This window comes from Accipiter gentilis, chromosome 1 (assembly GCF_929443795.1).
Source record: "Accipiter gentilis chromosome 1, bAccGen1.1, whole genome shotgun sequence".
Classification (NCBI taxonomy): Eukaryota; Metazoa; Chordata; class Aves; order Accipitriformes; family Accipitridae; genus Astur; species Astur gentilis.
In genome coordinates this window covers 7,275,092-7,290,656 of record NC_064880.1, presented here as the reverse complement: position 1 = coordinate 7,290,656, position 15,565 = coordinate 7,275,092, and the positions used below count along the sequence as shown (strand labels likewise).

General features: G+C 57.3%; 1 protein-coding gene across 3 annotated transcripts; it reads right to left on the bottom strand.

Annotated features, from left to right (window-relative positions):
• Nucleotides 1-344: 344 nt before the first annotated feature.
• On the bottom strand, nucleotides 345-14,823 carry TMEM51 (transmembrane protein 51). 3 transcript variants are annotated; one of them, XM_049811814.1, is made up of 4 exons: nucleotides 14,706-14,823; nucleotides 14,441-14,535; nucleotides 2,937-3,394; nucleotides 345-1,575 (listed from the first exon to the last, which is right to left on the bottom strand). In XM_049811814.1, exons 3-4 carry the CDS (start codon nucleotides 3,275-3,277, stop codon nucleotides 1,164-1,166), a joined length of 753 nt encoding a protein of 250 aa, XP_049667771.1. In that variant the 5' UTR covers nucleotides 3,278-3,394; nucleotides 14,441-14,535; nucleotides 14,706-14,823; the 3' UTR covers nucleotides 345-1,163. The 3 variants fall into 3 exon arrangements, with proteins under 3 accessions (XP_049667771.1, XP_049667780.1, XP_049667790.1); XM_049811823.1 differs by lacking the exons at nucleotides 14,441-14,535; nucleotides 14,706-14,823 and adding an exon at nucleotides 12,524-12,581; XM_049811833.1 differs by lacking the exons at nucleotides 14,441-14,535; nucleotides 14,706-14,823 and adding an exon at nucleotides 4,254-4,363.
• Nucleotides 14,824-15,565: the final 742 nt, after the last annotated feature.

Sequence of the window (15,565 nt, the reverse complement as noted above, 5' to 3'; positions counted from 1 at the left end):
AACAGTCCATAACTACATCAGTATCAGCATCATACCAACAAAGCCACATCCGTACTGGCAGCCCAGACGCAGAGAGCAGACTGGCCACGGTGACATCTGCTACAAATACATGGGAGATTCTCCTCTCTACCCACACCTTCCAAAATCCGACCATCTGAGGGAGCCCGTGGCTGAATATGCTGACAGCTTTATCGTCGATGGCTTTGCTGGAAGCGCAGGAGGTGGCGTGTGGCCGGGATGCCCGTGGAGCAGCATCCGCCCTAAAATAGCCGACTGATTTCAGGGCACTTCGCCTTGCAAACCTTGGGAAGGGCCAACTACATACGAGTGCACACACACAAACACAATGTACAAAATATTTATTTAGAACTGCTCGCACAGCATGCTCAACCGACGTTTCACCCTGCACACCTCCTGGCAGCAGCGCACTCGGCTCCCAACCCCCTGGATTTATCCGCTTGCCTTGAACGGACCGTCCCTTCTCATCGGAGCACAAAACACAACAGGGGAAGGCAACCGAGGCAAGAAATCCATCCTCCCCCCGAGGACCACGGGGCCCATTTCGGCCCGCTTCCCACCAGCAAGCACAGACCTTGGCAGGAGTCGGGGCTGGCCCTGGGCCACCATCCCAGTCCCAGCCGGGAGCCGGGGGAAAGCCGCAGTGCTACTCTGGCAACGCGGTTTCCCTTACTCAAAGAAAAGGCACTGAAAAAACAAGGAACATTTCCCTTTTCCACTTGGAAAATCCTTGTTCAATATCAGTTTGGTGGCTTGGAAGAGTCTTGCTGGCAGCAAAGGGGAGAGGAGGTAAGAAGATGCATTGGTGGTCCTTATGCAAAACACCACAAATTACGCTTTTGGTACTTTCAGCCTTCATTTACTTCAGAGCAGCAGAGCTATTGGCATTCAGGTTTCTTTCCCCCTAGTCTTTTGTAAAGCCCCATCCTGGGAAAAGCTTGTCCCGTCCCCATGCCGCAGCGCTACGCACCCATTGTGTCCTCTGCATGGCAGCTTCCGGGGAGCCCTGACCGCTTCTGCACCCACAGACTGAGCCCCACTTAGTGTGGTTATTTTAAAAGAAACAAAACAAAACAAAAATACCCCAAAAAACAAACCCTCAGCAGCATCACAGATTCCTTTTTTTTTTTTTTTTTTTTTTTTTTTTAAGTCATTTGCTGGCTCTCTGGCACTTTCTCCTGGATCTCCTCATACTTGGGCGGAGGGGTCAGCGGCTCTATCGTGATAGGAGCTGTGCTGTTCCCCTGCGCAAGGTTTAGCCTGATGTCCTTCAAGTGCAGCTTCTCTGACTTGATCCTCCGGACCTTCAGTGGCTTCAGCCGCTTGCTCAGGCGCGAGCTGTGCCGGCTGGGCTGCCGCTCCGTGCCTGGCTCTGCGCTGGCGGCTCCCGGCGGCTGGGTGCTTTCGTCGAGCCCCGTCAGCGACTCGTAGGAGGGCAGGGAGACGCTGATCCTGTTGCTCCTGTCTAAGTCTCTGGGCTCAGAGTAGCCCGTGTTCATCACCTCCTCGTAGCTGGGGACGTAGTACTGGGAAGACACATCTTCGTCCTCTTCTTGACTGGAGGGAAAAAAATAATAATCAGGCTGTCAGTAGCACATCATTTCAGCTTCACTGTGGGTAGGGGATGGAGAAGAGAATAAAACCACCCCCTACCTCGAAACCTTAACAAATTATTTGCCCTTCTACATTATGTACCAGTTCCTTTTTGTTTGACAGAACAGATCACAACCCCACCTATATTCAAACTTGGTTTTACTTCCTTGTGACATAGGTCTGTCTTTGGTCATCGCTTTCTCTGCCCACAAAACCTCTTTTTCTATTGTGCAGCAGAGATTTCTTCCCCCAGCAGAACGCTGGCTTCTCTCCCCGCCTCTCGACGATAAGTCAGAACACATTTGGAAGGGGCATCACCCCTCTGTCTTTGCCACTTGGAGGTCTTTTGGGTTGGGTATCTACCTTGAGCGTTTCTGCAAAGATTCGGCTCTGCAATACGTTACCATCTATGCCACAGGTACCTGCGCACACGTACTTGGCACTGCTTCTGCATTACGAAGTTACCTTTACAATCTAATAAGGAAAAACAGTTTTCTGGGTGGATCTGCACACAGAGTAATTCTCTGCAGTCACCGATGGCAGCTCTCCCCCGCAGCATTCTCTAGGCAGCAGCCAGCAGAGCCATCGTCTCCTCCTGCCACCTCACACTCCAGGGTGTCCCAATGCCCCACTGCCTCTCTCTGCAAAGGCACAGCCCGCACCGGGCACCGTGCCGATTCCCCAGGCTGCCGAGACGACCGGGGACTTCTCCCGCGCCCTGTGTTTGTTCAGACCGTGCCTGCTGTGGCAGCAGCCTTTGCTCCACTCCTTGCGAGTTCCCCGAGTGAACAGGAGAGCCCTGCAAACTTTCACCGGGTCTAAACTCCATTTGCTGCTGCAGCCGCAGCTGAAAGGCTGCTTGCTGCCTCTGGCTGCACCCATCCAGACAACATGTCCTACATCTCCTGCTCCTCTCCCTCTGCAGCCCCTTCCTTGCCTGGCTCACAGCAGTGAGCCCACTATTCTGCGTTAACCATTAACCACCGCCCCTGGCGCTCCCTCGCAGCATGCTGACCGCAGGCTGATGAAGCCAGGAGTGACACGTCTCGGCAGCGCTGGCTGGGCCACGGCTCCATCTCGACCCTGGTTTATACACAAACAGTGCTCCCTTTCACCTACAGCACCATAAAAACAGCTGGAGTCATTCCTTCCTGATCTGGGAACGTATTCAAACCCTAAACACCAAGATGCACTTGCCTTTATCTTATAGCACATGCTGCTATCAGCCTGACTCTTCTTGCTCCTGACCTCACTGAGGAAGGGTAACAGCCCTCGGTTTCATTCCTACGCTCCTTCCCGCTCCCTTTCTCCCCCAAAAGGCTCACCTGTCCTCCTGGTGCGAGGGCTCGGCAGATGCTTGGTGCTGCACGCGAACGATATCTTCATTTTGCCTCTTCTTGTCCCGGATATTCAAGCAGATGGAGAGCAGGAGCAGCAGCACGCCTGCCCCTACCAACACGTACGCCACCGAGAAGGTCTTGCTCTTCAAAATGCCCCCGGTGCCGCGATCGGGCTTGCTGCTGTTCCCGGCGTGGGTGGAGGGTTTGTCGGTGGGGCCGAAGCCGGGGACGAGGTTCCAGACAGCCATGATGATGCCAAGGACGAGCATCCCCAGCCCTATCGCCGTCAGGGCGTAGTGCGAGCCATTGGCCCGAGACTGGGCCATCGCTCCCGCTGCTGGCTGGCCGGCCGGTCTGCCCTCACCTTACAGCATGGCTCAGGTCGGGATGGGTATAGGCCTGCTACCATGCGTGCGGTCCCCTCCCACGGCAGGCAGTGAGCTCTGGGAAGAGATGGAAAATGATGGTTAGGGCACGGCGGGAGGCAAAGGCTACGCAGATACCATTTCGCTGGCCGCGATATCATCGTTTTATCCAACTCATGCTGGAAATCTAATTCTCCCGCGCGTCAGGACACAACACGGCAGTTGGCAGCAGGATCGTTGCTGGCCGTTCTCATCGTGACCCTTTGCTACTTCCTCAGCCGTAATATCCACCAACCTTAGGAATGAACTGAATTACTAACATTTGCTAAGGACTTACATTAACCATCCCTAGGAACAGGATAACTGACCTCTTCACAGCACCAGCAAAAATGCCATCCAAAAGAAGTTCACTGCTTATACAAATACTCCCTGCTTTATGGAGCTGTGCTGCCTTAGGCAAACAGCTGCTGACAATGCAAACTAACCAGAAACCGCTCAGAAACAAACCTCTAGCTGTGCAACTTCTCTTTTTCCCTCTGTCCAAGACGGAGCAGGGCTGCCTGCACCGCAATGCCTCCCTGCCCGGAGAAGAGAAAGCAAAACTGCCGCTCTCCCAGCCAAGCCAACCCTGCGCCTTCCCCCAACTGCTGCTGGGGCAAGGGCTGCTGCAAAAGCGAGCCTTCGGTACAGCCCCTGTCTCGCTTCTGGCCAGCGTTCGCCCACCCCGGAGTAACACAGGCTGGCTGTGTCCTGCTGACTGCAGCGGGCTCGGGTCCGTCCGAGTACAGCCGTTCCCGACCAGCCAGGCCACAGATAGGAACTCCTCCTCTGCTGTCGCCTTGAACGTCTGCGTTTTCCGAGTCGCCAGGACCAGATGCGCTCGCTTTCCAAAAATAAACATGTGGAACTGCATCCCCTGGCCGCTCGCCTCCCTGACCTCGGCTTGCGAAGATGGCAACTGCAAGTGCAACTCCTTCCTGCAAACCGTGGGTGAGTAACTCCAACCCCTGCAACAAAGCTCCCCCATCTCCACCCGAATGAGCCTTGCAGCAGCCTCCTTTGCAGCCTCCCAGTTTTACGCATGTGCCAAAACCAGCATGCAGCTGCGCAAACGTGCCAGAGTTTTATCCTTTCCTCCCCGGCTTCTCGACGCTTGTTTGTGCTAGAAATCGCCCTTGGGTACGCTGCTGCTGCGTACTGTCTCCATACACACCCTCACCCTTCAGCGCAGCCGTCCTGTTCGATGGTCCCAAGCTTCACGTTTTCTTGTTTAGCTCGAGCGCAAGCCTAGTTCACAGGGTCAAGGGCCAGAATAAACCAGCATTCCCAGAAAACAGACCAGCTCCAGCCGCTTACAGGAAAAGACACACACGCAAGCCCGGAGAGGAGAGGAGAAGCCTGCAGAGCAACTTCTCCCTCGCAGCCCGCTCACTGCCTGTGCCCCAGCACCGCTTCGGAGGCTCGCTGAGGGATGTCCCAGCTCCGGCCCCGCATCGGGGTTGTCAGCATTCGCACGGATCCAGGCAGGGCAAAGTCTTCGCTCCCGCGGTCTGTCCAGGGTTATTGGGCAAACACAAGCTGCCAAGCCCTGCCCTACGGAAGCCGCTGGCAGGCAGGCAGGCAGGGGCAAGCCTGTCATGCCCAGCCCCGCTGGCAGAGCCAGCACCATCTGCCCATCGGGGAAGGCATCCCCTGCCCCGCTAACCTGCCCCCGGCTTTAATTCGGTCCTAGCAAGCAGCTGCCGAGGTTGCGGCAAATGCTACACCCAAAAGGTCCTCACCGACATCCCGAGAGCCATCACAGCTCGGCAGCACGTCCTACCCGAGCGCTTCTGAACCTGAGACTGCGGGTCCCAGCAGCGGCCTCTGCCCTCCTACACAAAGTCTTTGCTCCCTGCCTGCCCCTGAGCGCGCTGGGGCAAGCGATGCCTATGTAGAGCACCGTCTACATCCCACGCTTCCCAAACAGCCCCCTCTGCTCCGGAGAGCACCTGCAATGCAAACCTGCCACACGCTCGCCACGCTGCGTGAGCCCATAAAACCACACACAAGGCAAACTGCACCGTACATCTTCATCCTTCGTCCACCCTCTGCTGCATCAGGCCCCGCTGCCAGCCGTGCTGGTGATGCCCAATCCTGCGGTGAGGACCACTGAGGCTCTGATTTATCAGCACCCCTGCTTCTCATTTGCGGTCTTCCAAACTTTGCTGTGTGGGCAGCTGTGGGGTTTTGTCCTTACCTATTTATCCAGATGAGCTCCCATCCCTATGCTATTTGGGAAGGCACTTCACAATCAGACATCAGCCAGCCGAGATTTCCCTTGCAAACTGCTGCGATGGCTTTGGGGCAGAAAAATTGCACTGCACACACGGTGGCCACAGAAAACATGCAGGGCTGGTAACATTTACCTGTGGTGTCTAAACCTCTGTGCCTGTTCCCGATCTTCCTGGCTTCCCTTGGGCACCTCACCCCTAGAAGCAGGCAGGATTTCAGCTGCTACATCATCTCTAAGCCTGAAAGTTTTACGCAGATCCCTTGCTGTGCTACCCTGCAGCCCTGGCAATCAGATTAAAGCAGGAGACTTGACATACAAGTCTGTCTCTCCATTGAATTAGCTCTTCTTTTGGCTTCCTAGAGCGCACTCCTATCGCTGCTTTAGCAATAACCCCGGTGTCCTGACGTCAGCGGCCAGAGAAGAGAGCTGCTGCTATCTCTGTCTCACGTCCAGCATTCCTGGCGCTGTCTAGAACAACAGGGACGGCCCCGGTGAGATGGCCACCGCTCAGCATGGCAAAAGGGTGCCGCAACTTGAGGGTTCAAGGAAGCCTCAAACCAACCACCGACTCGCTCCCAAAATCTCGCTGTGGCTGGTATCTCCAAGGTGGCATCTGCTGAGGCTGTCCCAAGGGAACTGGTTAGAGCAGCACACGTACAGCGCCGTACTCCCAGGTCCAGCAACGGGGGAATTCCCTGCTCCATGGCTGTACCAGTTTAATAATCCTCGAGGAATTTTTCTGCCATGATTTCCCTGTTTACCATAACTGCTCTGCTGCGCTCTCCTACGGTGCAAAGCCCCGAGCACCTGACCCTTACTCACCGTCCTTACACCATGTCAGGCGAGCCCGTTCTCTTCTTCCCCCCCTCAGCTCGCCAGCACCATGGAGCCGCGGCTCCCGTTGGCAACCAAACCCCTCCATCAGGGGGGCGAGTGCTAGCCAAGCACTCCAGCCCCGCTCTGGCCCCCGCCTGCCCGCGTCCCCTTCCCTCCACCTGCGGCATGGGGTCTTCCCTGCAGCCAGACCCACCTTCGTCCCCGTCCCACGCACGCCTGCGGCCCTGCGCTGGCAATGATTTACACCAGGATCTCCGAATCATTAAACTCCACCGTCTCGGCTGCAAAGCCGGGGGGCACCCGCACCTCCTCCGCGCTCGGCCGGGCTTCTCGCACCTCTCACCAGCTCCCTGCAGGCTGCCGGAGTCAAGGGACGCTTTACAACTTCTCTTAGGATGCTTCCGACTGTTAATTCAGCATGGGAGGGCTCGGGATAAGGCCTTTTCTCGAGCACTGCACGCCAACACACCTGGCCGTGCCCCAAAAGCTTTTGGCACGGGCATGCAGGCAGGCCGGCAGCAGACAGCACCTTCTCCTCTGTGGCAGACACCAGTCCTCCACAACAACGGTCCCACCGCAGGGACGCAGACCCCCCAACAGAGTTGGCCCCGGATCGTGCTCCACATCTCGGTACTCTTGGTGAAACGCCAACCCCGTCAGGGTGACTCACGAGGAAGCACGACACCCATCGCTGCCCACGGCAGCACCCACGCTCCTCTGCCCTCCGCGACCTTTGGATTTTTCCCGTTTCATGACATCACCTTCCCGCTCATGCTCCAGCAGCGATACCTTTGTCACGGGTTCACGAGAGATGAGTCTGCAGTTCGGGGAACGGGTCAAACCCTGACACAGTCAGAGGCAAGGGATGAGCTCGCTCACACTGAGCTCCAAGGCTTCCTCGCTCCCAAGGAGGAGTTGGAGCATGATGCACGGCTCGCAACACGTCCCCTTGGAGTCTGCCTCTGAAAGCCAGTGTGCAACTCCAGCGCCAGTCCAAAAATATGAGACTAATTTTCTCGAAAAATTTTTTTTTTTTGGGGGAAAAAAAAAAAATCTATTCTCCCAACATCCAAAGAGCCTAGAGCCCACTGCACATTAGCTTACATCGGATGACCAGAGCCACAGCTCTCCCCCTTCCCAAGCTGCTCCCAGCGCTGGCGGCAGTTCAGTGCCCACCTCTTCCCAAGTCACGGCCACAAGTTCCCCCGGCTCCTTTCAGCAGCAATCCTCAACACACCGGAGATCAGTTGCTCATGCGTGGGCATTTCTAGAGAGCTTTGTGCCTTCTGGAGGTGGGGCTGGAAGTCCCAGAGGGTTTGGCCCTGGCCCCGGGTCGGGTGAGATGATCGGAGGCGGGGGTAACACTGAACCAGGCTGTGCTTCACCTCCCTGCCCGGCCCCAGCTCCAGGGGACAGCTACCTTCATCTTCATGCTTACACCCAGCCAGCCTTCTCATTAACCACCCTCCCTGCTAATTAGCGACTGCAGCACATCCCCACGAGCTCATTCCCGCAGCTGCAGTAACCTTGCGCGGAGCCCTCGTTACGCAAGGGCTCAACCCACCAGCAACACAGAACTCCACGTGGAGTCAGACAACCAACAGGTCAGGACTCAGGCAATATTTTCTCTTTTTCGCTGCCCACATTATACCTGGCCGCAGCAGCAGGGACATTTCTGGCCAGATGCAGCCCAGGGGATGCAAGGAATTCCCCTGCCTCAGCAGGGAAAATGGGGAGAGAAATGCCCAGAGATATCCAGCTGAGCTGGGAAAAGCAGCATTGCTGCCCGTCTGGCCAATTCCTGGTCACTTGGACAAATACCCAGCCCATTTTAGAGCATCTCACCAGGGAATACAGAGACCGGGAGGGACAGCCCCGTGCAGACTACCAGGACTTTTCCACATTTTGCTGCTTATGCTTCCTGCCAAGAGCGCACAGGAATGCACCCACATTCATCACTCTTAGCATTCCCTACAGACATTTTAAGAGCTATTTCACCATCTTTTTTATTTTTATTTTTTAACACCTCCTCCTCACTCGCACTCTTACAGACAGAACCAGGCGAGCAGCAGTGTTTTCTTAAAACTCTACACGAGGTGCTCCCCCCTTGTCTGGGTCTGGCACCAGCCCACCCCAGAGGAAAGCCCAGGGCCCCCAGCCCCGGTGCTGCAGTTTCCTGCAAAACAAGGGCGTCACGGGAAAGCAAAGGCCGCCCAGCCCACTCCTGGGCTTAGGATGCTGCAAATCCGCCCGGCCGCCTGCCCGCCGCGGCCACCGCAACGCCGCCGACGGCTGCAGGATGACAGGGACAGGGCTCGCAAAACGCCCCATTGGTACAACGTGGCACCTGGCCCTTCTCCAGCTGATAGCATCTGCCACCACCACTGCATCCTTTCTAACTCCGGACACAGGTGGGCAATCAAGTCGCCACTGGTTTAAAGAGCTGGCACAGATCACGCAAGCCACAGCAACCGTATCCCCCGAGCCTTAATCGTCACTATGCGGCAGCCGGCCATTAGCTTGAACTTTGCCATCGACATATGGGATACTGCCTTCCAGAGTCTTCCTCTCCTCGTTATTTCATTACGGCCATCAGAGCAGCGCTTGCTGCAAACCAGTAATGGACTCGGACAAAGAGTCCTTTTAAATTTATATTTAAGGGCATCGCCATTTATTGCCGGGGATAACGTTGCCACAGCTACCGAGACCGTGCCGGCACAAACTCATGGCAACGCCGGAGGTCGGCGAGCCCGCGCTGTGTCCCAGCCCGCTGCGTGAGCAGCGTCCCATGGCTTTTCCTGAGCCTGGCTCACACCTGTAGCTGGTGCCAGGCAAATACCTCCCGGCCAGGCTCTGCTGAGCCAGAGACGGGGCTTTGGGGCATTTACCTCTCTTCGAGCTAGACAAGGGAGTCGAATTGCCAGCCCACCCTGTGCGCCCAGGCCTGGGAAAGCATGCCAGCCTGGGAAAATCCCAGCACTTTGACTTTGTCTCCTTCCTGCTTTCTTTCTGACTCCACTTTGCACGTTTGGGTTTTGTTTGGTTTGGGTTTGTTTTTCCTCAGTTTTCCAAATCTGCTGTTTCCTGCCAGAGATAAAGCCATTCCTCCCAGCAGCCTGCGCATGGTTTTTTAGTCTGTGACCTCGTGCCGTCCCGGTGCCGGAAAATGCACTCTCCTCCAGTGCCTTTCAGCACTTGTAGACATTATCCTTCTGCCCTTCTGATGCCTTCCAAAGCCAAATCTGGCATTCCCACTGCCTCGGAGCACTTCCCAGCCCTCCCAGAGCACTCCAAGCAGCTCCTGTCACACCACAGGAGCCCCTGGAGTCTTATCTTTCCTCCCCAGTGCTCCCCTCGCTACAAGCCACTAATCCAGCATGCCGCACTGCCATCGGCCTCGCTAGTGCCACCTTCCTCATCCTCAGCCTGGATTTTCAGCAACATCCTTCATCTCGCTGCCCCCCAGTGCAGCATCGCCTCTCCCTGCACTTTTAAAACAGCTTTCTCCCACAAGCAAGACCCACAAACAAAATCCGCTGCAGACGGCAGAGAGCAGCCAACAGGGCAGAAAGGGAGAGACGGGCAATGCAGGGGGAGGGACGGAGCCAGCCAGGCACAAAGCAACAGTGTTCAGCGAGGCAGGCACAGGTAGTTTGATAGGGATGGAAGTTTGCCGGGGGATTATGTCGCTGCATGCTACTTGCACAGCTCACGCAGAACAGTCAGCTGCTTCGGCAGAGCCTCAACAGCAGTTTCTGCCTAATAACTACACTGGGAACAAGAAACGCATTGAGCAGCTTTCGGGAGACAGACACGTACCTGGGCTGCCGGAGGGATCCCTCCTCCTGGGCTCTGGCCAGGAGTGCGGGCAGACAGCTCCGCCTGGCCCTGGCCTCCCGGGATCTCCACGGGAGCACGTCTGTGGGCAGCACGTTACGGCACCGCCGCAGCGCTGAGCGTCACCAACACTCGGCTATCTTCAGGGTACCGACGGCCAAACATTCCTCCTTCCCCAGGCACTTCCCGAGAATTTTCCCACCCGTGTAATTACCCACAGATAAAATCAAAGGCATCTCACATAATTTCGTGTCATTTCAGTGGAGGGCTGGGTTCACCAGCCCCACACCCACGCATTCCTCATCGCCACCTGGGAGGTTGGTTTTCCCTTCTGGCTGTCATGCCAAGATGTCCAGGGCCTTGGATGGCTGCAGGACGCTCAGCTACATCATAGAGAGATGCAATGCTGCTGCATCCCACCAAGCAACAGCCAAGGTCTGCACCGTAGGAGCTTTTAAGGAGCCTGAAATCCCACCAGCAGCTAAAGCCCATTAGCTGAAAGCCAGGAGCACGCGTCCTGGTGCAGCTTCATCTCACCCAGGCTCCACCACGCGAAGCTGAGCGCAGCCCATCTCATTCAGGACGTTGCTCACAGAACTGCTGATTTCTGCTCACACGGCCGTGCTTCCCAAGAAACCCAGCTACGCTGGGCTCAGAGACGCTCATCCCCACCCCATCACCTCCAACATGTCTTTGCAGACAAGTGCTTTGGGACGTGCTGCTGACGGCTGGCGTTGCTCCCCCAGACCCAGGGAGCTTCCACAGGGCACGGGCGACCCTCGACACGGGGGTCCCTCACACGCAATCTCCGCAGCAGCCAGGCACCTCAATCTACTTCTGTTGCACCGGCGCTGGGTGCACCGCCATTCCCGAGACAGCCCGTTTTTAAGTCAATAAGGGGAAGATGCACGCTGGGATTGCACCCGACACACACACAAATGGGCAGAGCTGGCTTAGAGGGGAAAAAAACAGCCAGGCAAAGCTGTCAGCAATAAAGTCAATAAACCCACCCTCCCCAGCAGTTACGAGTCCCGACACGGGGCTGTGACAGAGGCCAAGCTTAGCACTGGTGGAGCGGGGCCGGCAGGCTTCGTTCCCTCCTGGCCGCCGGCACCGGGCTACCGAAACTGGCAGCCACCGACAAACACCCACCTGACAGGCTTTCCTACCTGACCTTGCCTTCCAACCCAAGGATAATGCTGTCCTTCCCTTGCCCCTTAAGATAACGCAGGAATTAATCATCGCAGCAAGCGGAGATAGGAGCTTCCTAAAATAATTGCGCCTGTCATGGGCCGTATCCCAAAACCACGGCGCAGGAGGGTGCGTGCCGACCCGGCACACACCTAGAGTGACTAACCGCACACGCCGGGGGCCACGGCCGCGCCGGCTGCCAAACCCCCACTGCTGCTGCTTGACTTGCTTTCACGGTGGGCTTACTTTCTTAAACTAACACCTGGGAGACGTTTGCAGATTTGCCGGAGCCCTTCAAAGCCCCAAGCTGCTCTTTCTTTTTGCGGTAACGGCACGATAAGAAGAACCGAAACCCCACCGACCGGTGTTCGGTTCACAAACCACCCGGCACGGACCTGCCTGGCGCAGGTTTTCCTTCTCTTTCTCTTTGTTTGCTTTCCCAACAGACTCGCGCACACCCTGTCCCTCGCGCCTTCCCGGGGACTGACCCTCTTCGAGCAACGGCCTCGCCATACGCGACCCCCCCACCACGCTGCCGTCCGTGGGGACCGGCCGCGAAGGCGCTGGTGGGTTTGGCGTGGGGCTCGTCTCCTCCCCACGCCGATGTTGCTGCAGCCCATCCTTCCCCAAATGACAGCTCCTCTCACGAAGGCCGCCCCGAGGTGCCCCCAAACCCTTGTGCCCCCAACGGCTGACCCCCGACGCTCCCCAAAACCCTGATGCCCCGACCCACTAGTGCCCGCTGGCCCACACCCCGCTTTTGGGGATGTTTCCCTCCCCACGGGTGCTTCCACCTTTATGAGCTCGCCCGGGGGGGCGGGGGGGGGGTGTCCCTGTCTCCCACAGGCCACGCTCAGAGACCCCCGTGGGCCCCCTCACACCAGGCGGATCCCAGCCCTCACAAGCTGCCCCGGCGCTGGGGGGGTGGGGGTGCGAACACCACAGGGCAAAACCCCCACCGGGGTCCCAACCCCAGCCTGGTCCCGGGCACCGAGCCGGGCCCGGTCGCCGTCCCTTCCCGGGACAGGGGGTCCCTTCGCCCCCGGGCCCACCCCGGCCCCACGTACCTCCTTCCCGGCCGCGGCGGGGCCCTGTCGGCCCGGCCCGGCCCTGCCCTCCCGGGGCGGCGCTTTGCAGCAGGGCCCGGCCCTCGGCGGCGGGGCGGCCCGGCCCGGCTCCGGCTCCGGCCCACCCAGCCGCAGCGGGGTCCGCCGCTGGAAACCGGGAGGATGGAGAGGGGCAGGAGCAAGGAGACGCCTCAAAACGGCCGAGAACCCCGGGCCGGGCAGGGAGGCAAGGCTCCGGGGTGCAGGCAGGGCTCTCCTTCCCCTCCGCAAAGGCTTCCCTGCCCCGGCTGCGGGCAATTAACAGAGCACACAGCGACCCGAGGGGAGGCAGAGGGGGATTTGCTCTCCTGGAAGCTCTTGACATCGTGTTAAGCCTGGCTGGGCTGATCCTGACCATCACTGACACGCTCTCATCCAGCCCTATTCCGGAGCTGTGGTTTCTTTTGGTATTTTCTAAAAGTTCTCAGAAAGCCTGGGCGGGGCGGGGGGGGGGGGTAGGGGGAAATTGCACAGGCTGAGTTTGGTTCCCCTTCTCCAGAAGGTCTGCACTTCCAGCAAGAACGAGCTCAGTCAGGAAAGGGATGTGCTATGGTGGCAACCAAGTAAAATCTGTTCCTTTTCCCACCCTAGTTGTGCATCCAAGCGTGAAGGGGATGGACTCCGGCCTGCCAGATTCCCAGGGGTCCCTGCACCCCAGAGGCTGGTCCTGCAGCACCTCTTTCCTGCAGTTCCTACCGTTCATCGTGCAATGGATAAAAATCGTATGTTTTCCCATGCCTGGTCCCAGGCGGAATAGGGACCAGGCTGGGGCCGCGGGTTGTGTCACACCCACTCCAAGCAGGGTCAGCACGGTGCCCCAAGCATCACAGCCCCCACCTCTAGTTTAAAAACCAGCTTGCGAGGGAAAACCGGCTCATACCGATGAGCAGAGCCTTTCCTCAAATGAGCAGTTCCGAGCACTGTTTGCAGAAAGCCCCATTTTGAGGAACCACAACCGCTCGGGCTCATCGCTCCGTTCAACAGGGCAAAGCCAACATCCCCACAAAGCCAGGCTTGTGTTCACAACAAGCCCTGGAAAGCGCTTTTACCACCCTGCTGCCCTCTGTAAACGCTCCCAGTTAACCATCCGCTCACTGGGAAGAGCCGTTCCCGGGTATGGCCCTCAGCCAGGCTGCTGGCCACGTGCCTTGGCCTCATAGCCAGACGGTCCCGTGGTTTCCAGGCTGAACCGACCCACCAGGCTCCTACCCCCAATTTGGTAGGAGGTTACTAACGAACAATTAACAGCCGCAGTTACGCACGGGGTCATGGGCTGCTCCGGGGTGTGGAAGCGGGGAACCTCTGCACATTGCTGTGCGTGTCTATGAAGACGCGACTAAACAATCTTTCCATGCAATATACATACAATAACTACAAAGGTTGGAGCATGCTCCCCAAGCAGTGGCACAGTGGGGGCAGCTAGATGCTGGGCATCGGTTTTGGCAAACCCCATCACAGTTAATGCCGCGTCCCACGACACCTCTCCCCGGCTGCCATCCCAGTGGCAACCGGGACGTGTTTGTCCAGGCCTTTCTCCCACCCAGCCTTAATACTAAACACCCCCAAGGACTGAAATTCTGTTGGAGGTGACACTCAGGGTGGGTTTTGCCCAGCCATAAGTGAAAAAGCAGCATTGCTACACTTGCTGGACCAGCCACTGTAGTTTTTCTGTCCCTTAAGCCCTGCAAGTCCTTGCGAAGGGAAAAGCCATCACGAACCCAACATAGCTTGTCACGTCCCCTCTTGTGAATCAGCATGCTGCAGCCCTGCCTCGGGGCCGCCGGTGCTCAGGATGCCAGGTGGAACCCCCCATTTCCCTGCATCTCTCCATACCAGCACAATCCCGCACGGTGCCCGTGGTATTTTCCACTGACTCACCTGCGCCGGCTCCTCCTCCCAGTGCACAGCAGTGCTGCCCTTTCCCACTCACGATACCTTCCTTCTCTAATCAAAGGCCAATTTCAAGAGCCATACTATAAAAAGAAAAAAAAAAATTATTAAATATATCTGAGTATGGGTTTGTTTTTTTTTTTTTCCCCTTGTACGGATTATTTAATGCATTTTCAGGCTTTGCCACCCTGCTGAGGGAAATTGCCCCCGCTCCTTCCCCTCCCCGCAGCACCTTCCTGTATCAAACACAAACCTGTCGTCGTCTCCAGCAGCTCTGGCAGTTGGTAGCTATAGCAGGGAATTGTTTTCTCTGCAGGTTAGCTGCGAGAAAGCGGGGGGGAAAATGCACTTTACGCAGTGACTGTCACTGATCCTGCGCGGGGACAACCCCGCCTGAGCTGGAGCCAGGTCACCCCACCCCCCCCCCCCGCAGAGGGGCCCTAGAGACCACGAGCACAGAGGGGACATTCATAAAGCGGCTCCTCGTGTTCCCACTGTCCCGCTCTGCAGAGCTGAGTATCGGCCAGAAACTGCCTTTTCTGTAGCGGCAGGGCCAGGCGAGCCGGAGGCGGCTGCACATGTCCGTGTTGGCACGCTCGAGCCATTTCAGCTCTTCCTTCGCTCAGTTCTTGCCTTTGGAGCAGATTTCTTTCTCCTCTCCCCTCGCGATGCTGACTCAGACTGGTTTGCCCATCCTTAAATTAAGGGGCCTCGCTCACATCCCTCGAAGGGCAGAGCCTGGATGGCTGTGAATGGGCCTGTCTTCTCTGCCGTGCCCTTTGCTGCGGTCTAATGCATTTACATCCATACCCTAGCGTCATTTGCCTTCCTAGCTAGAGCAGCTGTCCTGGCATGGGTATTTATCTACGGGCAGCTCAAATCCTCCCCTTGCACACACTTGCTGCCCAATTTGGGGCGGGCTGGTACTTCTCTGGGGCGTTTATCCAGCCAACTACGTGGGATAAAGCCTTTACTTGTACAGAACACCAAGGAGAAACAGGAACCCCAACGGGAGGCATCAGCAGGCAACAAAAGGGCCTTTCAGAGAGGCATTTGATGCTCTGGTACTTGCAGAGATGCCAGGGACTCATGTTACCCTACGTTAGTGGTAGA

Coding starts and splice junctions, on each gene's coding strand:
- TMEM51 (XM_049811814.1), bottom strand. CDS start 3,277: ATGGCCCAGTCTCGGGCCAATGGCTCGCACTACGCCCTGACGGCGATA. Junction 1,576..2,936: donor CCCTCGCACCAGGAGGACAG/GTGAGCCTTTTG, acceptor TTTTCCCTCCAG/TCAAGAAGAGGACGAAGATG.